This window comes from Macaca nemestrina, chromosome 5 (genome assembly GCF_043159975.1).
Source record: "Macaca nemestrina isolate mMacNem1 chromosome 5, mMacNem.hap1, whole genome shotgun sequence".
NCBI lineage: Eukaryota > Metazoa > Chordata > Mammalia > Primates > Cercopithecidae > Macaca > Macaca nemestrina.
In genome coordinates, this window is record NC_092129.1 from 180927963 (window position 1) to 180950705 (window position 22743).

At 49.4% G+C, this 22743-nt stretch overlaps 1 protein-coding gene across 3 annotated transcripts in view; it reads left to right on the plus strand.

Annotated features, from left to right (window-relative positions):
• LOC105487323 (solute carrier family 22 member 23) overlaps positions 1-22743 on the plus strand; it is a 189751-nt gene that overhangs the window by 126224 nt on the left and 40784 nt on the right. For all 3 annotated transcript variants that reach the window (XM_071097704.1, XM_011750775.3, XM_071097705.1), the window contains exon 4: positions 8440-8608. In XM_071097704.1, coding sequence (XP_070953805.1) covers positions 8440-8608 — 169 coding nt within the window. The remainder of the gene's footprint in view (positions 1-8439; positions 8609-22743) is intronic.

Sequence of the window (22743 nt, forward strand, 5' to 3'; positions counted from 1 at the left end):
AAAAGCGTGATATAATTATACAAACATGGTCACTCACTGCATGTGATTTTGATCCATAGAATGGATAGCACCAGAAAAACTGAGGATTGGGAATTGTCACTTTGGAACTGGTTGTTGGAAAACCGGGGTGGTAAACTGCTCTCTACCTTAAAGCCACTCTGTCCCATCTCTGCTCCTTCACTTAGCTTGAAAATGAACGACAGACCTGAAATGAAAGAATTCCAGTGGCTGGGAGGGGATTCTGATATTTGAAGTCATTCCTCTTCTTGGCCTTTTCTGCTGTTTTTAAGTATTAGGAGACTAAAAGTGTCATTAATTTAAATTCGTAAGCATGTACTGCTGAGCATCAGTCTTTGTTTTTAAACAGAAGAGGTTGCTGAGCATTTAAATCCCTATTTCTCGTTTGAGTCATTATAATGTTAGTTTTAAAGAAAAAACAGAAGGTAGTAGGAATCTGAAAGGAAACCAAACTCTGTGGCTCATGTTGGGTTTTATGGTTGATTTTCCTCAAATTATTATCCACGTATGAACATGTAGAACCATGATGTAGACTTTGATGAGTTCTCATGTAGGGTGCCAGGCCAGCTTCTACAGATTCGCTGGCCAATCTCTTCCATGGTGACTTTAATTGATTGGGGGGCACAGGTAAAGTGACAACTAGAGAGGAAAAAACATTTACGTTTATTCATGCGACAATTATCTGAGCTTCTGGCATGTGTCAGACACAGTCCTAGGCTCTGACGAGCAGCAGGAGGCAAAACGTAAGAAGCCCTTCCGTCCTTGGAGTTTAGATTCTGGTGGGGCACAGAGGAGCGTCTGCCCACAGAGATGTGGGGTAATACAAGGAAACTGGCTTCAACTCCCATCTGGTTGATTTCTTAGCTGTGGGATCTTGGACCAGTCACTTAATCACCCCGAGCTTCAGGGTCCTGTCACGTAAAATGAGCATTAAAAACAATACCTACATAATGCAGTCATTGCGCAGATTAAATGAATGCGTGAAAAATACCTCCCAAAGCATTTAGCTTTCAGCAAGTGAGAGCTGTTAGTTCACCTAGTACTGCAGACATGATAGGTATTCGGTTGATAATTAATTCAGTATTTCTGCATTTGAGCATTTAATGCCCATGTCCACATGTCTGGCAGACACTGGAATGTGATTTGTAAGAAATACTTAAGATATCTCTGGTGTTTAAATTTTTTCTTTCTCTAAATGGAGAAAACTACTCTTTCAGATTCTTCTGACCATTCCTTTGGGTTGGGAGGTCCTGAGTTGAGAGGAAAAAGGATGTCTTCACGTGGAAGGGGAGATGTCGAGCTGTAATAGCAACCTTTTACAGTCATACCCTCAAATGCTATTTGGGTCTCCATGACTGGCAATTTCAGGCCCTTCTGCTATAATAAGGAATTCCACAATCACATGTCCCAAAGTCTGTTTTCCAGGATTCTGGGGGCCATGCGTCCTTGCCTGTGGCAGTAATTATTGAGTGGTGTGAACTTCCAGGCCCACTTGGGGAGCGACAGGAAGGAGGGAGGGTGCAGGGAAGAGGAGAGAGGCTGGCATGGTGGTCCGGGAGATGGTGAGGCCAGCGAGGAAGCTCCCTGCAGTTCTCCACCTTGCCAGGGAGGGGCGCAGTCCAGGATGATGGGGCTGTCTTCAGAGGACTCTCCAGGTGGATATCAGCAGCCTAGGGCCGAGCCGGAACCAGGCTGGAGGAAGCCCAGCGAGGCAGGCAGCATGGCCAGCCCTCCAGTCTCTGTTGAGAAAGCTGCACCTCCTTCCTTTCCACATTTTGCCTCTGCTGGTGGAAATGGGCTTCTAGTGTAGTGGATAATGGAGGAGGGTTGGGAGAGGGGAGGAGGGGGTAGTCCACTCGTAAGGACAGCGGGTTTGGAGAAGTGGCCTCTTTGAATCCTGTGTGTTCTGGGGCTGGGCTGGGCAGTGGGATCCCCAAGGCCCCGTGTCCTAGTGGCCCAGTCGGCCTTCGCAGAGGCTTGCCCTTGGAAGAGGATGGCCAGGCCATTCGGCAGTGGCCTCTGGATGGATTTCTCATTCCGCAGGCCTGTTCCAGGAATTGTGTTTAATTTGGGAGCCTGAGCAGTGTGGGCATTCGCTGTCCTTTCCTGAGCCCGTCTCACCTCCCTCTGCCGGTGAGTTGCGCAGACTCTCCCTGTCCCGAGAGTGGCCTTGGGCCTGCAGAGTGCCCAGGGCAGCACAGCTGGGACGTCACAAGGGCTGGCTTCTCTCACAAAGGGATTTGGAGGTGGAAGGTGCCAGGGACGTGGTTCCTCCGTCCTTGCTGGGCTCATCGGGAGCTCTTCTCTCCTGAGAGCCTTGCTATTGCTCGACTCAGACCTCCCTGCGGCTCTGTGGCTTTCCTCAGAATTCCATGTATAAATTAGTGAGGAGTAGTGGGGGTGTGCGCATGGCTTTCTGGCTGAAATGAAGCCCTGCAGAGGGAGATATGGCCTGTGGCAGGCCTGTGGCAGGTCAAAGACCCTTCCCCACAAGACACTTATCTTTCTGAGCAGCCTGGCCAGCCCTCCCTGGACAGCAGAGGCCCAGAAAGAAAAGAGTGCTGTCACGCGGGGTTGGCACACTGCATTGTCTGAGTCCATTTTGACCAAGCTTTACCTAAAACACGGTGTAGTTTACGTCCCAGATGGAAGAGCTTGATCGCTTAGCAGGGTGGCCTGGTGTCTGTGCAGAAGGCTTCCGTGGCTTCAGTACGAGCCAGGTGCACTCGAGAGTGCTTCGTGAATGTTGTTTGCTCATGACCACCCTATGTGGTAGGTATGATCGTTATCTACCTTGAATACAAGGACACAGAGGCTCAGAGCTGCTGAGTAACTTCACACTGCCCAGCAGAGCCCGGGAGGAATCTAACCCCCACCACTGGGCCAGAGCTGGCGCCTCATCCTGTGCCCTGCGTGGCACGCTGTGTTCCGCGGGCACGATTCTGCGAATTCCTGTCCTCTGGCTTAAGTATTGTCAGTCAACTTAATATATTCCTTTGTTCCTAGCCAACTCCAGTCCAGAAAAATCCTGTACTCTCATTTCAGAGAAGCCGGGAGCACTTAGCAATCCCAAGAAAAAGGTGTATTCTCCCTGCGGTCACAAGCATTCAAGGGTTTCTTAAACGTATTTGAGGAAGAGTAAGTGCTGTGTTTTACTCATTTGTGCATTATGGGAGGATGGGCCCTTTTTTTTTTTTTTTTTTAAGATTGGCTTCAAAGGGTTTTTAAAAATTTATTTATAATTACTGAATCCAACAGTGAGATCAGTGTGTGTGTTTGTGGGGGTGAGGGAGGTGGGGGGAGAATGTTAAAACTTTGGTCACTCCTGGTATGTCGGTGGGCAGATGCCTTAGCCGCTGGAGCTGGGGCCGAGCCCTGCCCAGTAGCACAGCTCAGAGCTTTGCATTTTCCCTGGGGCTCCTGCCTGGGTGCTGCAGTGTTTTGACAGACGGTCCCTTGAGCTTGGTGTTTTAACAGACGGTCCCTGTGAGGCTGGGACCTGGTCCAGGCTGGCCGGGGAAGAGAAGCAGGGACAGGATGAGAGAGTGGGGAGTAAGAAGGGGAGGGGAGGGGGGTGCAGCTTCGGAGATGGGCTTTGCAGGAGGCCCCGTGTGACCCTGTGTGATGTGCAGGACCCCCTGACCTCTGTCTCAGAGTTCAACCAGAGAGAAGGAAACAGCAGGAGATATCTATTTCGAGATTTTCTGTAAGGAATTGACCCACACGACTGTGAGGGGTGGCTAGGCTGACATCCACGAGGGGCCAGCGGGAGGGCCAGCCATCAGGACTCAAGGGCACCGGGGCGGGCACTGCTGTCCACTGGTGGAATCTTCTTCTTCCTCAAGGAAGCCTCGGCTCTGTGTTCAGGGCTTTCAACAGATGAGATGAGACCCACCCAAATTATCTAGAAGCCCCTCCCTCAAAGTCAGCCCTCTCCCTGCAGCACCGGGGTTCGTGTTTGAGCAAATGCCTACGACTGCAGCCGCCACCACATGACACATCAAACCCCCACACCCCACTCCCTCAGGCCTTCCTCCTTCTTCACATGAAGTGACTACCCTGGGAAGTAAAATGTTCTTTTCCTCCTGAAAATGTGTAAGAATCTCACAACTTCTGAAAAGCAAATCTCCCAGAGCTGTGGCCTCCTAACAATGTCACGTTTCTATCAGAGCCTCGGGGCAGCCTCTGTGCTCAGACTTGGTCGTGGTCCGTGTTGATTCACTGACCAAATGCCTCAGTTAAGTCTCAGCTACGTACCGTTTCATCCTCACAACCTTCAGTAATTTCTCTGCTCATCGACAAAGTGTATCTAGTTGCCAAGAGTAGCTTGTAGGCATTCTTCATTAAGGTGTGAGGGGAAAAGTAATGGTGGTATGTTTGGTTGGTTGTTTCTTAGAGAAGGGATCTCACCATGTCGAATGAGAGCAAAGAACAACTTGGCAATAATTATATTGTTATGCAGGTTCGGTATTCCTAATCAGAACATCTGAAATCTGAAATGCTCTAAACTCTGAAATTTTTTGAGCACCTAAATGACATCACAAGTAGAAAATTTCACACATGACCTTATGTGAGGGGTCACAGTCAAAATATTGTTTCATGCACAAAATTTTTTAAAATCTCTTATAAAATTACCTTCAGGCTATGAGTATAAGATTTATATGAAACATAAATGAATTTTGTGTTTAGACTTGGGTCCCTTGTCCAAGATATCTCATTATATATATGCAAGTATTCCAAAATCTGGAAAAATAATGCATGAGATTATAACACATAGCACTTACGTTCTAGCACTATATGCTGTTTAGTGCTCACAACACCCCATTTTGCGGACAACAAAACTGAGGCACAGAACTCCTAACTGACTGAACCAAGGTCGCGGCTTCTAAGTACCAGGAGCAGGATTTGAACTTGGGCACTCTGGCTACAGAGTCCAGGCTTGTAACCACAGCAGTGGAAGTGCTACATGCTGGCCACTTGAGATAGTTCAATGTTTGAATCTTTGCTGCATCACCCAGGACATTTTCTTGTGGCCCTTAAATGTTTTACATAATCAGGGGGACTCTTGCTGCCCATAAATGAAAATCCACTCAAAGGATTTGGGTTTGGCTCCACTGGCAAATAAATTGATTCTAGCAAGTACCGGGACACAGCTGCCATCCAGGTTCTTCCACGGGCACTGTGGATGCCTGTCCGTGAGTGATCTACTCTCCACAGTAGCCAGGCCCTGAAGGGACAGTTGGATTGGGGACATCATTCCCTGCCTTTCAATCCCAAGGCCAGTGGCCCTGGCCAGGGAGCTGGAACCATCTTCAGAGTGTGGGAGCTGCTGCCCCAAATGCTTCTGCTTACAGAGCCCAGCAAAAACGATCTACCTGCAGTCCCCGTCCCTCCTGACGGATGCTGGGACTCGAGGCTTAAATGTCCTCATGTGTTCTTTCCTCTCCCACTTCCAAAAAAAATTGATTTGTCATCTTCCAGAGAAAGTTGTGATTAATGGCAATCCTCAAGTGCCTGCAGTTTCTTAATCATTGCTTTCTTTTACGAAAACATCTTTATAGCCACCTTCAGAATGTCGTTAGATTCAAGCAGTTCGGAAAGATTTTCTGGAGAGGCAAGACAAAAAAGGTAGTTAACTGCAGATGGCCACACCTGTGTCCTTCCATCAAGCCACTGTGTTTTCCCATCGCCTCGGCAGGAATGCTAAAATACCAAGTCTGCTGGAGTGCCCTGCATTTTTCTACCTGACGAAATAAAGTCAAGGCCCTGCTAGGATTCCTAGCAAAAACAGAAGGAGTGGAGAGGTCAGAAAATTATTCCACTTCTTCAGCTCCCCCAGATGTGTCTGCCAGGCAACACATGCTTACAGTTCGGGAGAAATACAGTGAGCCAGTGCTTCTCAAGGAGTTGTCTGGGGAGCTCATTAAGATGCAGATGCTGATTCTCTGGGTCTGGGTGGAGCCTAAGAGGCTGCATTTCTAACAAGCTCACATGCGATACCAACACAGCAGGTTCACACACTACAGTTTAGGCAGCAAAGAGTTAGGGGCCACACCGACCACTTACGTATAGGAGAAGATTGAGAGAACCTTTGGAAGAAAAACTATGACCATTTAATAATTGTCATATTGACAGTCACACTAAGCGATATGCCAGCCACAGCAATTCACTTGTAGCAAGGGGAGACTGAAGCCAGACTGGCCCAGCAAGGGACCATTTTCCCTGCTCATCTGCAAACCTAGAACCTGGTCTGGGAAGTGGCCTCATGATCCCTTGTGTGACATCACATCAGTGTAGATTAGGATGTGGGGTTAGACATCCCAAAGGGGGACTCTGGTAAAAGAAGTGTAGTTGCAGATATTTTCATTGTATCATGTCACTAAATTAAAGAGAGGTATTGAAAAGAAAAACAGCAAGCAATATATATATGTCTGCTGTACCAGTAAACCATTGATACGATACCATCATGCTATTTCCACATTATCTCTTTGACTCTGTTTAAAGGCTACCTGGAAGGCCAAGTGCTGAATTTCTTTATCTGATACTAGCCCATGCCGAGCTTCCAACACTGAATTTACCGTGGCTAATGTAGATTTCTGGTTTCCATAGCAGCCAATTTACTGCTTGTGCTTAATAAATGAAAACAAGACCTACAACTGTCTTTTCTTAAAAGACCTTGTTTTCTTTATTGTTTGTAAGAGCAGAAATGCCAGATCTGGACCCTGCTAAGTAGTGATCTTTTAAGTGAACCTGACCTATGGTACCAAAAGGAACAGCATGGCAGCAAATGGCCAGGAATGAGCCATTTAATCTTGTTTTCCTAATTAAATGGTAGAAGCCTCTTTATAAGCAATCATCGGTGAAATCTGGTTTCTCTCTTGTTCACTGATAGCTATGATGATGATCTGTTTGCTTGTGGCCGAGCAGGAATGGAAATTCTGATGGCATTAGTATTTTTTTCCAGCAGATGAGCTGCTGTAGGAATTGGCGGGCATAGCACCCTCTCCTTGTTAGGGCTGGTGATATCCTTGTAGCCAAGCATAATTCATCTGTTCTCTCTCTAGTCTGCTTCCCTTATTGCCTTCTGACCTCCTACCTCTGCTATGGTCTCTAGACAGCCAGCAGATGAGCCGTCACAGCTGATCCATGAAGCCCACCGTCCAAACAGCCTCCAACACACAGGCATAAAAGTGGTCTCTCTGAAGGGTCTTCTTCCTCCTCCTCCTTCTTCTTCTTCCCCCTCTTCCTCCTTCCTCTTGTTTTTACCTTATGTTTAAAAAAGCAAGCAAGCAAGAAACCTTTAGAGAATACTGCGTATAGCAGGAGAATAGCAAATAAACATACATGCTCTGTAGGGAAATATATATATACATATATACACACACACACATATATATACACACACACACACACATATATATACATATAAAACTCAGCTGCTTTTTCTACTAGGGCTTTCATTATGGTGATTCATGTAGGAGGTCTGTATTGGTTGTCACTTGGGTGCCACAGATTAAAGTTTTCTGATCATCTTTTTGACTCAAGGTCAAAGTAAAAGAATAGATTCTTGCAAATAAGAGGGGCCGTGGTCCCCCTCTATTCAGTGGGCATTTGTAGAAAATAGACACTGTTTTTGGTTTTGGAGCTACAAAGATGAATTAGACATGGGCCTTGCCCAGGGGAAGTTGTCCAATAGGGACAGAGAAAGGATGCGCGACTCAACCGTGTTGCAGTGGCCCACAGAACTCCCACATGGAGAAGGGGCTTTGTGGTAGGGTCATTGCTGTATGATCTGAGTCAGCTTTATTGTTGGTTTTTGTCTTGTTTAATAGACAAACTGGGACTCAACTCAGTCTCCCTCCGTCTCACAGTGTGAGTAGGTTGCCTGGAGCTCGGACTGCTCAAGGAGCCCTGGAGTGAGAAGCAGAAGAAGGGGCGGGTGGTGCCTGTGGGTGGGAGTGAGTATATGGACATGCCTGGTATCCTGTCTAGAGGTCGAGATGGCCCCTGATACGGCATCATGGACAGGAAGGAATGGCAACAGGATGGGCATGAGGGGGGAACGTGCTGGACAGCAAGCTCAGTGACGTCTGGAGAGCAGAGGAAGTGGGAACAATGGGTGATCTGTCCCATAGGCAGCACCGTTTCCTGGTTTCTGAGCTAAACTCCTCTGAATTATAGCATCCCTTTGTCGTCGACTAGCCCTGTGGCCTTGAACCACCATCTTGATTCCCTTCCCAGTTGGAGCCTCAATGTGCCCATAAAACACTGGCACACCACATAGGGCACTTGTGGTGGGCAGCAGATGAAAACAATTTCAGTCATCGGTGGGTTGAGCAGTGCACTGGCCCAGGTGCACCCAGGACTCCTCGGGCTGTCGAGCGGGGAACTCATCTCTCTCTCATTGGTTCTGTGTTCTAGGAATAGAGCTGTGCCCCCCTGGAAAACGGTTCATGATTACGATGGTGGCGAGCTTCGTGGCCATGGCGGGCCAGTTCCTCATGCCCGGGCTAGCCGCCTTGTGCCGGGACTGGCAGGTGCTGCAGGCCCTCATCATCTGCCCCTTCCTGCTCATGCTGCTCTACTGGTCGTGAGTATCCTCTGCACAGCGTGCTGGGCTGGCGCGTCTGCACGTGCTTCCTGAAGGCCCAGCCCCGGGCAGGACACAGGATCCCCACACTTCCCGCTAGTTTCAGCTTGTGGTTCTGTCTGAGAAGGTTTTCCTCTCTTTTTAAAAAATGTTATTTTTTGAACTTTCTGTCTTGGAAAAATGTTCAAATATACACAAAAGTAGACAGAAGAGTGGAATGAGTCCCCCGTGCCCTTCACCCAGCTCCAAAAATCTGCAAATCCACTGGCCAGTCTGGCTTTACAACTACTTGCTACCCACCCCACAGGGTTATTCTGACATGAATTTTTATGAATGGATTTGCAGGGAGGTGGGGGTCTTGTGTTAGGAGGGGGAAATTTGGAGATATTAAAGGAGTGATTTAGAAAAGCCTCCGCATCTCTTCTAGGTGAGGGGTGGGCAACCTTCAGCCTGTGGGTCACATTGGGCCCACTGTCTGTTTTTGTAACTAAAGTTTTATTGGAACACAGCCATGCTCGTGTGTTTACGTAGGTATTACCTATGGCCTTCTGGCTATACGCAGAGTTGAGTGGATGCAGCAGGATGGTATTATATAAAGCTGAAAATATTTACTATCTGGTCCTTTACAAAAAATAGCTTGCCCACCCCTGCTCAGTATCAGTCCAATATGCCTTTTTGAACTATGGGTAACCTTAAGTCTTTTGAGTTGCTGGCTTCCGGGCAGGGGGCAGGGGGGAAGGCACTAAACACACTGGTAAAGGGGGTTTGACCTGGGCAACTGGGTTTTTTAAAGAACTCTCCAGGGAATTAATGTTGAGTCAAGACTGAAAACTACTGCTCCATGGATAGAGCAATGTTTACCCTGAAAATGATTGTTTTCCCCTTTTGTAAATGCTGTTTCTCTTCCTTTCCCAAACTTCCTTCCCATCCCCCTCCATGCTGATACTCTCACCTTACCTATAAGTAGATTATGGATGTGACCCTGTGTTGCTACTGTTTAGTCAACAATGAAAACCAAATTTCTGGCCATGCAGTCAGCCTTATCCTTGCTTTAAGGGTTCAGGGGAGCTGAGCTTCCTTTGCTCAGGTGCCTGGGAGGGAAGAAAGCACCTATCTTTTGGCTTAGTGGTACTGCCTCCCCGCCCCTGCCCTGGTAGTAGATGCCCCGCGAGGGTGTGGGTGTGGGTAGTAGATGCCCCGCGAGGGTGCGGGGGTGGGTAGTAGATGCCCCGCGAGGGTGCGGGTGTGGGTAGTAGATGCCCCGCGAGGGTGCGGGTGTGGGTAGTAGATGCCCCGCGAGGGTGCGGGTGTGGGTAGTAGATGCCCCGCGAGGGTGCGTGTGTGGGTAGTAGATGCCCCGCGAGGGTGCGTGTGTGGGTAGTAGATGCCCCGCGAGGGTGCGGGTGTGGGTAGTAGATGCCCCGCGAGGGTGCGTGTGTGGGTAGTAGATGCCCCGCGAGGGTGCGGGTGTGGGTAGTAGATGCCCCGCGAGGGTGCGGGTGTGGGTAGTAGATGCCCCGCGAGGGTGCGGGTGTGGGTAGTAGATGCCCCGCGAGGGTGCGGGTGGGTAGTAGATGCCCCGCAAGGGTGCGGGTGTGGGTAGTAGAGTCCCCGCGAGGGTGCGGGTGCGGGTAGTAGATGCCCCGCGAGGGTGCGGGTGTGGGTAGTAGATGCCCCGCGAGGGTGCGGGTGTGGGTAGTAGATGCCCCGCGAGGGTGCGGGTGGGTAGATGCACCACGAGGGTGCAGGTGCGGGTAGTAGATGCACCGCGAGGGTGCGGGTGTGGGTAGTAGAGTCCCCGCGAGGGTGCGGGTGTGGGTAGTAGAGTCCCCGCGAGGGTGCGGGTGTGGGTAGTCCGCGTACCGCGAGGGTGCGGGCGTGGTTTCCCAAGAGCCTGGTTCTTGCCGACTGTGTCATGAGGACCTGGGCAGCAGCAGGGGCCAGCAATAGCAGATGGAAAAAGGCCACCTGCCGGAGACGCCATTCAGCAGGCACCGCTGCCAGAACTGAGCTCCTCTGCTGGGGCTACCTCCAGCTCTTGTCCCAGAGTGGGATGTTCAAACCCCTCCCACAGCACAGCGTGTTCCGGGACAGCCCTCCTGCCCCAGCAGGGCCTTAAGGAGCAGAGAGTGAGCGGTAGTTTCTCTGGAGAAGGATGGAGTGGGCAGCTTTTTTCCTTCTATCTCCTAAGGAAGCCTTTCTGCTCCCTCCCTTGTGGCAGCCTTTGCTGGGCGTAGCTGTTTCGGAGTTCGAGGGTGCTGATTTGTCTAACAAATGCTTCTCTGTGCTTCCCACTGTACCAGTACAGATGGCAAGCACTTTGCAATAGTAAATGGTTCCACCCTCATATCTCAGCAGCCCATCCTATAGAGGACAGAACTGCGGTCCCCTGACCCCCACTGGCTCCTGTCAGAGCCTAGACCTGAAGCGGCCGACTCTTGCCACACCTGGTTCTGTCTTCCCCTGCCTGGCCCCTGTTCCTTGTTTGCTCTTTAGAGATACGGTGCTCCAAAGCACCACGTAGGCTGCTGGGCACCCTGGTGCACGCAATAAATACTTGCTCGTTAAAGGAAAACAAGCAACTCTCAATATTTTGCCACCAAAAGCTGGTCATACGGGCTGGTGCCACAGCTCACCCCCTCTACCCGGCAGGCCCCTGTCTTCCCTCAGCTTCCATCCTGCGTCCCCACCCCTGCAGATTCTCTCTGCCACTTCCTCTGCTGCTGGCCTGCACCAGTGTTCTCTCCTAGACTAGGAGAACAGGGCACAGCCTCTTGGCGACTCATACTCCTGAGAGCAGAGGTCAGACAGGGTTGTTTCCCTCACCCCAGGCTCTGCTCCCACCTGTCACAGGCAGGAGGACACCTGACGAGGGAGAAGTGGCAGAGGAGGTCTTTCCAGAGCAGCCGCAGTTATGCAGTTATGCAGGTATGCAGTTATGCGGTTGTGCAGTTGTGTGGTTATGCAGTTACAGGTATGCAGTTATGCAGGTATGCAGTTATGCAGGTATGCAGTTATGCAGGTATGCAGGCTGACCCATGTGAGAAGGGCCGGGTTTTTGTTTTTTTTCATTTTAGAAACATACTGAGGTTTAGTGGTAGGCAAGGTAAGGCATTCATTTATTTAAATATACTCTAAAACCTCAGAAAAATTCTTTGAAATACACAGTTTTAAAAACAAATTATATAGCTTTTGAAAAGACATCCAGGGGACTTGCAGAAGTAAACATGTGTGCATGCGTGTGCGTGTATGTGCATGTGTGTGCATGAGGACGGTGGTCCTGAGGTGTTCTGCCTCCCGCTCACAGCTCCAACTCTGCAGTCTGGGTAGAGCTGGCCCAGCGACTGGCTGTACTGCCTCCAGCCTGCTTCAAACCTCTCTGAGCCCGCATTTTCTCATGTCTGTAAAAAGCGGGTCATAATAGTTATTTCGTGGGGTTATTTTGAAGACTGAAATAACGCACGGAAAAGATATGCATGGAGGGGCAGTCTGAAGGGAGGCTCGGACACGGAGCCTGGACCTCTGCTACTTAATAGCTGTGTGACCCTGAGCAAGTCACTTAATCTCTCTGTGCCTCAGTTTCACCAGCTGTGAGTCATCATGGTCAATAATGGGGTTGGAAGGAATCAGTGAATTAACGTATGAGACATTTAGAACGGTGCCTGTCACTTAGTGCCATATGTATGTTAACTGCCATGATAATCATAATTATTTTCATATTTATATTACTATTAAGGTGGTTAGTACATGTCTGCTCTATGAGTACTCATAAATATTAAATATTAGTCACTACTATTATTATTACTGCATCCTCTTAATAGATATAGAAGTCTGGGTGTAATGGGAGCAGGTTAAAAAATTGGTGGTGAGAAATGTAAACCACCTTTGCTTACCAGCCTTGAAAGGCTCCACTAGAATTATTAAAGCAAATAATTGCCTACCCTTTTTTATCATCTTCCTCCCATCTGCTGCAGTGGGCTCTGTTGTTTGACAGGATGTGAAGTGGCCCGCTGGGGAGAGGGGGTGAGCTGTAGCACCAGCCAGCATGACCAGCTGTTAGTAGCAAAATATTGAAGGTTGCTTGCTTTCCTTTAATGAACAAGTATTTATTGCATGCACCAGGGTGCCCAGCAGCGTGCTTGGTGCTTTGGAGTGCTGTATCTCTGATAATGTATGGGGGAGCACGTACATTAGCAAGGACTAGAAACCAAGCTGCACAAGGCACCATCCCCAAGGGGCGGCTTCTTGGGGTAGGGGTAGTAAAGACAAACGTATGGGGACGGGCCAGAAGGGATCTTCTGGTTGAGCTGGTAGACTGAACAGACAGGGACCCCGCCACACACAGACACATAAATGCTGGATAAAATACAGCATTTTTTAGAAGTACAAGGCTGAGCTCTAGTGCAAGAAAGGGAAGTTCCCGGGGTCAAACCCAGGAGGGAGTCCCAGCAGGAGCAGACACAGAGGCAGCTCCCGGGGCGTCTGAACCAGAGAGAAGTGTGAGGAGCCTGGCTTTCAACACCTGCGCGGGGGCTAGAGCTGAGCTCCCAGGCCTCTGATGCAGTTAGAACTGAGCTCCTTCAGTCAAGCCAGGAGTCAAAACCGTCAATGGCCACAGGACTGGGAGATCTTTGCCTGCCACAGGGCCTCAGCGCAGAGCTGGCCGACTGCCTTGGACCGTGAGCAGAAAATGATTCACCCCGAAGAAATTGGAGCCTTGAAGTCTGCACCACCCAGGGCTGTGCGTTCCAAGTTCCAGCTGCTCCCTGAGGCTGAGATATCAGTGTAAGAACCAGTGAAGCGCATTGGACCCCTCAGGGTCCAAAACACAGCCTCCCACAGAGGCATTCAGGACTCAGAGGAAGAAAATTCTCGTTAAAGAAGAGCTCACAGGCAAAGGTCACAGATCCACGGGGAATCCGCTAAGAGGGCCCAAACCTATAGACTGGGGAGTGTGCATCTCAGGAACTGTGGAAAATAGAGGAATCCGAAAGGGCAGTGAAGGGAACTGGTATTTGTTAAGCAGCCACACTGCCTCATGCCGATGCCATCGCCAGTGCCAGGTATTCTAGATACATCTCCAGAGCAAGCCTCTGATCGCCTGAAAAGCACATTGCGTGGCAGAGGCGGGCGGGAGCCTGAAGAACCCAGACACACGTGAGGAACATGCTTTTAAATAGTGCTACGTACCAAGTAGGATGGTCAGGAGAGACCCCTCTGAGGGGCTGATGTTCGTGCTGAAGCCTGAATGTTTGGAAAGAGGGAGTCAAACAAACTTCTGGGTGGAAAAGTGTTCTAGGCAAAGGGGAACAGACAAGGCAAAAGCTGGCTTCCGCTCGGCTTCTCCTGGATCCGAGAGAGGAAGTCCAGCGTGGTTGGAGCATGGTGGACAAGAGGCCACAGAAGGTGACTTGGAAAGGCAGGTGGGGTCAGGCCCTATGGGGTCTGAGGAGCACGGGCTTATTCTACAAAGACATAAAGACGCACTGGAGGGTCTTGAGCAGGGGACTCCTGTGCCCCAGATTGTGCTCTGTGAGGACCCATCTGTCTGCTTTGTGGAGAAGGTGTGGAGCCGGGCGAGGGCCAGGACAGAGGCAGCACACACACTGGCCTGTGTGACATCCCGGTGCCTGCACTGGGGAAGGCTGAGTGTCACCTGCAGAGGGCTGATTCGAGACATGCTTTGAGAGTGGCCCGGGTGAGACTTGCTGATGGATCTGAGGTGACTCTTAAAGGTGAGAGAGGAGGCAGTGATGGCAACTGGGTCCGTTTCCTGAGATGGGGAGGCCAGAGCTTTAAGAAACATGGAAGCTCAGGAGGGTTGGAGGCCCAAGCCCTGTCCTGCCATCCTCCTATGGAGGGTGACAAGATGAGGTGACCAGGAGACTTGACTGAGGCCGAGCCCGTGTTAAGATGTGAGTTTGTTATGATCCAGGTATAGTGAGGTCAGCAGGCCAGGACACAATTGCCATTGGAAGATCATTTGTTACTCTCAGTTCCCAGGAGGAGGGGGTAGGTGGGGCCACACAGGGCCCCCTGGGAAGCACCAGGGTGGGTCAGGAGGCAGACCGGGAGGCGAAAACGTGGGCAAGAGCCTTTATTGTGGTTTCTGCAGGAGGAGCAGGTGGGGCAGGCTGTGCAGGTTGAGTTTTGGTAGTTTGATCATTTCTGCAGCTCGTGGGCATAGGGCCGCCCCTAGGTGTCTGGAAGCTGGCCCCGGAGTGACTGAGGCAGGCGGATGGTGGCCCACGTGTGAGAGCCCAACACCGGAAATGGTTGGGGAATTGGCTCTGGATGGGTTGGTTTGTGTGTGAAAACTCTGTCTAGGAATTAGCGAACCCTGGGAGGAGCAGCCTCTCTAGAATCAGCAAGGCTCCAGATGTGAAAACATTAGGAAATACAGAAAATACAAAGGCTTGGTTAATATGCGGCAGCTGCAGAGTTCCAGAGTTCTGGAATGAAGTGACCGCAAGGGTGGAGACGCTGGCCAGGAAGAGGTGGCAGCGGCAGCAGCAGCATGATGCACCCAGAGACTGGGCAGGGACTTGGCGGGGGTGCAGTGAGCACAGGAGTCATCTCTGGTGACGCGGGGAAGATGGGACGCGTGAATGATTTATGCCCCAGCAAGTGGAGCCAAGATAGGTGAGCGATGGCATTGCACGAGCTGCCTGGGGATGTTTATAATATGTTGAGCCTTCTGGGCCGTGGCAGGACTGGCTGGGCTTTAGGTGAAGAAAGAGCTGCAGCAGCTGGTGGCCAGAGAACTGGAGGGTCCGCGCACTTGGTACTCTCGTGTGCTTTGCAGAGTCAACCTTGAGCACTCGGTTGTGAAGGAGGAGCAGCAGAAGAGAGAGCACTTGTGAGTGTTTTTCACCCGAAAGTAAACCCTGTCAAAGCGCTAGGTCATTCCACTGATGGACGCAGATGCCTGAAGAGAAATGCATCTTTAGTCATTTTGCTCAGGCATTTATTGTCACTCAGTAAAGAGCAGCAGGGTTTTAGTGCTTATCTAGAAGGAAGTCATACTGACTGATCCTTCTTCCAGAATAAACATGAAATCTTTCCAGGGTCACAGCCAACAAATGAGGGGTTAGGGGGGAAGATGCAAGATCCAAACCACAAGAAGAAGGGAGTAGTATCTAGGAGCATCCAGGAGGAATTCCGCTTCGATGCGCTGGGAAGACAGGTGGCAGGAGGTGCCAGAACGGAAGAGGGAGCTGGGTGCAAGAGCTGCTCTGAAATTGTACACACTGGGGAAAGGTGCCCCTTCCAGGTGGCTACAGCCTGCACAGGGCGCATGGCTTAATGACAGAGCTCCTTCCTCAGCTGGGAGCCCTTGTGCAAGACACAGCCTGGTCTTGTATTTGGAGGTCCAGGTCTATGTTACATTAGAACATCCTAGAAAACCGCAGCATGGAAGATCAGGAAGGTAATACGTGGGACAGGGTGACATCAGGTTTCCTGCCCAGGAATTCACTGTTGAGGAATGACAAGAGAAGGAGAAGGCTGTTGGAGAGGTTGCCCACGTGGTGTTTATCTAAAGTGGTGTGGAGGAAGTCCCAGGAAGTAAGGACTTCTGGAGATAATGGAGATGTGAGTGCCACTCTCCCAAAACATTGGTGCATGCCCTCACCATTCCTCATCAGGTAAATTAAGGGTACTGGGTACACATTATCATTTATAACGCAGAATTTGCAGCTGGGCATGGTGGCTCGTGGCTGTACCCAACACTTTGGGAGGCTGAGGCAGCAAGATCACTTGAGCACAGCAATTCGAGACCAGCCTGGGCAACAAAGTGAGACCCCATCTCTACCAAAAATTTAAAACATTAGCCACACATGGGAGCACGCAGCTATATCCCAGCTACTCAGGAGGCTGAGGTGAGAGGATCACTTGAGCCCAGGAGTTCAAGGCTGCAGTGAACTATGATTGCAACACTTCAAGGCAGCCTAGGTGACAGAACAAGAGCCTATCTCTTAAAAAACAATGTGCTCGTCTGCTCTTAAGAGCAGGTGCAGAATGTTGATGCTAATTCAACAAGCTCCCCAGTGAGGGCTCTCAGCCCAACATGTGAGTGCTTAAAACAGTGTTCTCCAGGGATGGAGGTGTCATTGTAAGCAAGACAGACAGTCCTGCCCTCATGGAACAGAGGGGCAAAGAAAGAAAACATTGCACTTGGATGTCTTACACCTCCCTCGTGGCAGACACATGCACTGTGATGTTTGCTGATTGTGTCTTCACATTTTAGAAATATGCTTTTCTTCAGATCAGTTGCACGCTTCTTACATGTGAAAATATATTAACCATAGTACTCACGGATTCCTTAGCTCCTCCTGGATCCAAGGAACCAGAGATTGGTAGATTTATTCCTATTTGTAGGTGGGGAAACCAAGAAATGAAAAAAGCTTCACCAAATCACTCACAAATGTGGGAAAAGCATTCAAAACTGATTTTCAAATGTCAGTGGTTCTCGAAGTGCAGTCCCTGGGCCAGCAGCATCAGCATCACTTGGGAACTTGCTAAAAACACAGATCTCAGGCCCAGCGCCAGCCCCAGGCCTGCTGAATAAAAACGCCTGCAGTGGGCCTGGCAGCCTGTGTTTTGAGAAGGGCTCCGGAGATGCCACTGAGCCCTGCTGTTTGGGAAGCACACAGAAGACTTAACATATTTTGAAAAAGGATGATAAGAAGTTGCAAAAGAAGATCCCAGGTGCCGGGCGCGGTGGCTCATGCCTGTAATCCCAGCACTTTGGGAGGCCGAGGTGGGCGAATCAGGAGGTCAGGAGATCAAGACCATCCTGGCGAACACGGTGAAACCCCGTGTCTACTAAAAATACAAAAAAATTGCCGGGCGAGGTGGCGGCGCCTGTAGTCCCAGCTACTCGGGAGGCTGAGGCAGGAGAATGGCGGGAACCCGGGAGGCGGAGCTTGCAGTGAGCTGAGATCCGGCCACTGCACCCCAGCCTGGGCGACAGAGCGAGACTCCGTCTCAAAAAAAAAAAGAAGAAGAAGATCCTGTGAGTCAACTGCGTGGAACACACTTTTCTTTTTTCTTTTTCTTTTTTTTTTTTTTTGAAATGGAGTCTCGCTCTGTCGCCCAGGCTGGCGTGCGGTGGCGCCATCTTGGCTCACTGCAAGCTCCGCCTCCCGGGTTCCCGCCATTCTCCTGCCTCAGCCTCCCGAGTAGCTGGGACTACAGGCGCCGCCGCCACACCCAGCTGATTTTTTGTATTTTTAGTAGAGACGGGGTTTCACCGTGTTAGCCAGGATGGTCTCGATCTCCTGACCTCGTGATCCGCCCGTCTCAGCCTCCCAAAGTGCTGGGATTACAGGAGTGAGCCACCGTGCCCGGTGGAACACACACTTTTCATACATAAAAGAGGATTCGAGATTGTGTAGTGAAATGAAACAGATGCCATCCTCGAAGGGCCTGTGAGATCTGATGGTCCTGTCCGATTCCATGAAGGGAGCAGATATCTTGACCATCTTGGACAGCAGAAGTCATCAGTATTCCTGGAAGTGATGAAAGAAAGTAAAACAAGCTTGGTACTGGCTCTATGCATTTCCCCTGCACTGTGGGGACCCGCACGCGTGCAGGCCCGTTGAGGAGTCTTCAGTCACGGCAGTGTTCCAGGTTCACGAGCAGGGAAGGTTTCCCCAGCCCGCTGCCCCGACCTCCCCGCAGGCACAGACAGGGCATCTTGCTGGCAAAGTGCTTTCCACATCCAAATCCATCCCTCCAACCCCGCGGGAAGCGAGTGTGTGCAGTTTTCTTGCTCTTTCCCCCAAGACTTCTAATCAGGTCCACACCTAGTAGAAAAATATTCTCACCTCGAGCCCACCTAACGTGTGTGTTTTGCATGAAATGCGTGGAGATAGAAACGCAAAGGGCCGAATGTGTGAAGCTGGTGAATTAGAGGAAAGAGCTGCTGGCAATCAGCGTGATCATCAAAAGCATCTGGGAAAGCAATAAGAAGCTAATAAGCAGTCTGGGAAATAATGAGGGAATTAGAGAAGGATCACGCTGCACTGCATAACACTGGAGAGTAAGGAACAGAACCGATCCCCCAAATGAAGAGGTAAACCGTAGCGCAGAGGCCGTGAGTGTGCTGCGGTAAAGGACACTGGCTGGGAGAAGACACTCCAGAGGGTGGCCATGCAGAAACCCTTAGGAACAAAATGGACATGCTACACGGAGTTTTAATTTTGTTAATTTCATGAAGAAAGCTATTATAAAACATTTAAATGACCTCAGGTTAAATAAATGCCTTATTTAAAAAAAACACACACACAATTCCAATATGTAAATAGTCCTAATTTTTTGGCTCTTTTATATATCATTAAAAATATATTGGTCAGAATAATACTGATTTTTAATATCTCTTGAGGTTTGTTTCTTAGACTCTGCTAAGCACTTTACATAACTTAGCTCCTTAAATCTTCCTGCAGACCCTCTGAGGTAGAGACCAGGACGGCCTCCAGTGCAGATGAGGAAACTGAGGCACAGAGAGATGCGGTGTTGCTGAGGCCCCATGGCTAGTAAGTGGGGCTGGGGTCTGAATTCCAGCAGATGGACTCCAGAGCCACAGGGACCACCACCTGCTGCTCCGCCCAGTCACACATGCCGAGCCGAGGTGCTGTGGCCCAGGGACCCGGAACGCCGGCAAGCGGAGGGCCCTGGGCTGCTGAGAGCAGCGTTTACTTGGCAGAGCTACACTTCTGTCCTGGGAGGAATCCTCAGTGCCCTCTTTCTTATTTAAGCACATTGTTTAACATTGACAAAAACATTTCTTAAAATTATTGGGGTATCAGTACCTGCCCTAATAGGGGCTCCATAAAAATGGGTTAAGCTGATCAATTAGTTTTGCTTCTTGTTATCATGGAAATGACTTTTAAAAGACCATTTAAGAATTTTTTTTTTGAGACAGAGTTCTGCTCTTGTCACCCAGGCTGGAGTGCAATGGCACAATCTCGGCTCACGGCAACCTCCGCCTCCTGGGTTCAAGCAATTCTCCTGCCTCAGCCTCCCCCGTAGCTGGGATTACCGGCGTGCAGCACCACGCCCGGCTAATTTTGTGGAGACCGGGTTTTTCAGCAGAGACAGGGTTTCTCCATGTTTGTCAGGCTGGTCTCGAACTCCCAGCCTCAGGTGATCCGCCCACGTTGGCCTCCCAAAATGCTGGGATTACAGGCGTGAGCCACCGCGCCCGGCCAAGAATTTTTATACAGACATAATCCAGCAGGTGTCAGCCTTTTTTTCTTGCCCAAACACACTTGACAGGCACAACAACTTCTACTAAAAACAGTTTTATTTCAAAAGGGGGGCAAAATTCAGCTTTAAACAAAGAGACTGTATTACAGATAAAATAAGTGCTGTGGGTTCCCTGCATGAGAGGAGGGAAACTGAATTCAGTTACAGCAACAGTTAAGCACACAGGAAAATGCTTTCTTCAAAGGAAACTGGAAGCGGTAAGTCACAAAAACCACGCAGTCTCCAGGAGCTTGAATCAATAGGCAATAATTATTTTTACAAGTTATCCAGTAATCAGTTTGAGAGATCGATAGGAAACATTTAAAAAAAATTCTTGGTCAAATCTGTTTTGCCTACAAACTATCTAAATGGGAGAAAGATTGGTTAATACTGACAAAAGGCAGATGTGGAAATAAAATGGTAACCTATATTTCAATCATAAAAATGGAGCAATTAAAAGTGAGATTGAAATGCTTTCTGTAAGTGGGTATTTTGGGATTTGCTGATGGCATGGAATTTTAGGGAGCCCTCAGGCAACACTCCACAGAGATTGTGTAAGACAGTAGGAACCCCTGCGTCAACACAAATGCCCGCGAGTAGAAGCGGAGAGACTCCTGCAGAGGGGGAAGTGAGCACTGAGCTGCTGCTGTGGAGGCCAGTGTGGCTATCCCCAGTGCCAGCCTTCGTCCTATCCCCAGTGCCAGCCTTCGTCCTTCCTGTCCCCCATGCTAGGATGTGCCCCAAGAGTACATCTCACCACCCTGCTCCCACCGGGAAGCTGGGGTTGCTCCAGGCCAGTTTGAGATGCACATGCGTGCACTTTGTGGGGTGGTGGGGCTGGGCTGTTGGCAACTGACAGAGACCAAGTGGGTGGGCCTCTGGTGACAGGTGTCCAGGGTCCGTTGCTAGGGTGTTGCCATGCTGGAGTCTAGCAAACGTCCACATGGTGGCTGGAATGAAGGCAAGGGGACCCAGCCGCCCATCTGCTTGACCCGGGGGACTCTGGCAGACCACACGGCCAGTAGTAAAGAGTGGCAGTCCTGAGTGTCATCCGGACAGCCTCACTCAGCCATCAGAACTGGCTAAGGTGTTGTGACTCGCTTCATTGGGAGGTGAAGCCGCTAACATAGAGGTGTCGATAAAATTCTTAGGAGCAGAAGCAACCGAGTCCCCTTAATCCTCTGCCCACTTACCTCCTCACATTGTTGTACAACATCAGACTTTTTAAAAATCATTTGCAAAAATGCCAAAGTAATCCCCCTACCACATTCTGTTTTGAAGGCTCTGTGTGCCTTATATTTTCTGTAGCCTGATAATTGCTTCTATGGATAAACAAGTGAAAGGTGCAGACAGAGGGAGAAGGTTAACCCAGCTACATGGGAGGTTATAGATTGTAGATGAATCTGTAACTGGACTCCAAGTATTCATCTGCCTCTAATATGAACTGAGGGATGTTTTAAATGTATGCCAATTGTTATCCATTCAGAGTTGGTTAATCATGAAAAATCTGACTCCAAAGGCGTTTTAGGCACTGACTTCATTTGGTCTGGCAAAAACCTGAAGCAGCATAAGCGCATTTATTCAGTGTGTTGTCAGGAGCAGCATCTTCTTCACCTTCCAGAAGGAGGCGACAGTGAGCGTTAGCCCTTAATCTAGATGGAGAGTGTTGAAGCCAGGCAAGACCTTGATGCTGTTCCACACCCCGGTCTACAGGTGTGGGGAAACTGAGGCCCAAAGGAATAAGGTGACTTGCCCAGGGCTACAAAATTGGCACACAAACCCAGGGCTCCCAAGAGATTTCCACCATAATTTTTCTAGAGCAGAATTTTGGAGCCTCAGTGTATATCACTTCAAAAGACGAGACACAAGGTTGTGAGCTTTTGTAACAGATGAATTAGCAGCATAGTCATTTAAATTATGAATGCACTTTTTCTCCCAAGAGATTTTCAAGGAATTCATTTGCCTTAGGAAAACCTTGGTTCTAACTATCCTCAGAGCCAGTCTTTGTTCGATTTCATGATACTCATCCCTTCTCTCTAAATTCTGAAGTTTAATGAAAGCCACCTTATTGTTTTAATACCAAACAGAACTAACATCTAAAAAATCCAAGTGGAAGATTATGTACAGAATCCAAGCTTATATGTTTTGCGAAAGTTTTGAAGCTTATATTTTTTGCAAAAGAAGCTAAAGATACTCCCCAAACTGGTACTTAATTCAACTTTAGCCTTTAATTTATTATTTTTTTTTAGAACCTCTTCAGAATCTCATAATACTCTGATACTTGGCAACACTCCAAAGCATCAGTGGCTAGAATCACCCCTTCAGATCAGAAGCACCCTCGCTGCAGCCTACAGCCCTTCTCACATCACATTCAGGGAAACCTTATCTCCACGATGCCTTTTGAGATTCTCCTCCCTCCCCCCAGTCCCTGCTCTGTGTCCCCCACTCTGTGATGGGAAAGCCTATTTGATAGAAGTTCCTCCTTTATTAGGCATTTATTAATTTACACATTTTTCCCGAACTAGACAGTGAGCTCCTTGGGGCCCAGACACTGTGTGTGTTTCATCTCCAGGCCAGCCGGTCCACAGCAGGTGGATGGTGCTCGGTGCATGTTTAGCCCATGAATGGCGTCATATGGAACCACAGACAGGAAGGCACGCCTGTCTGCACAGGTATCGCCCTACAATTAAATATTTCGAAAAACAAATGAATGACTTGAGAGTAAAATTAATTTAATAAGCATGGGCAGTTCATCTTATTTCCTTCCTGTATTTTCTTTGTGAGTAAATGTGCTAGTACAGCACGTTAAAGAGGGTAGACGTGCGTCTCATATAATTGCCAAGCTGGCATTTCATCAGAGCGGGTGTTAAGTGAACTGGCAAGAA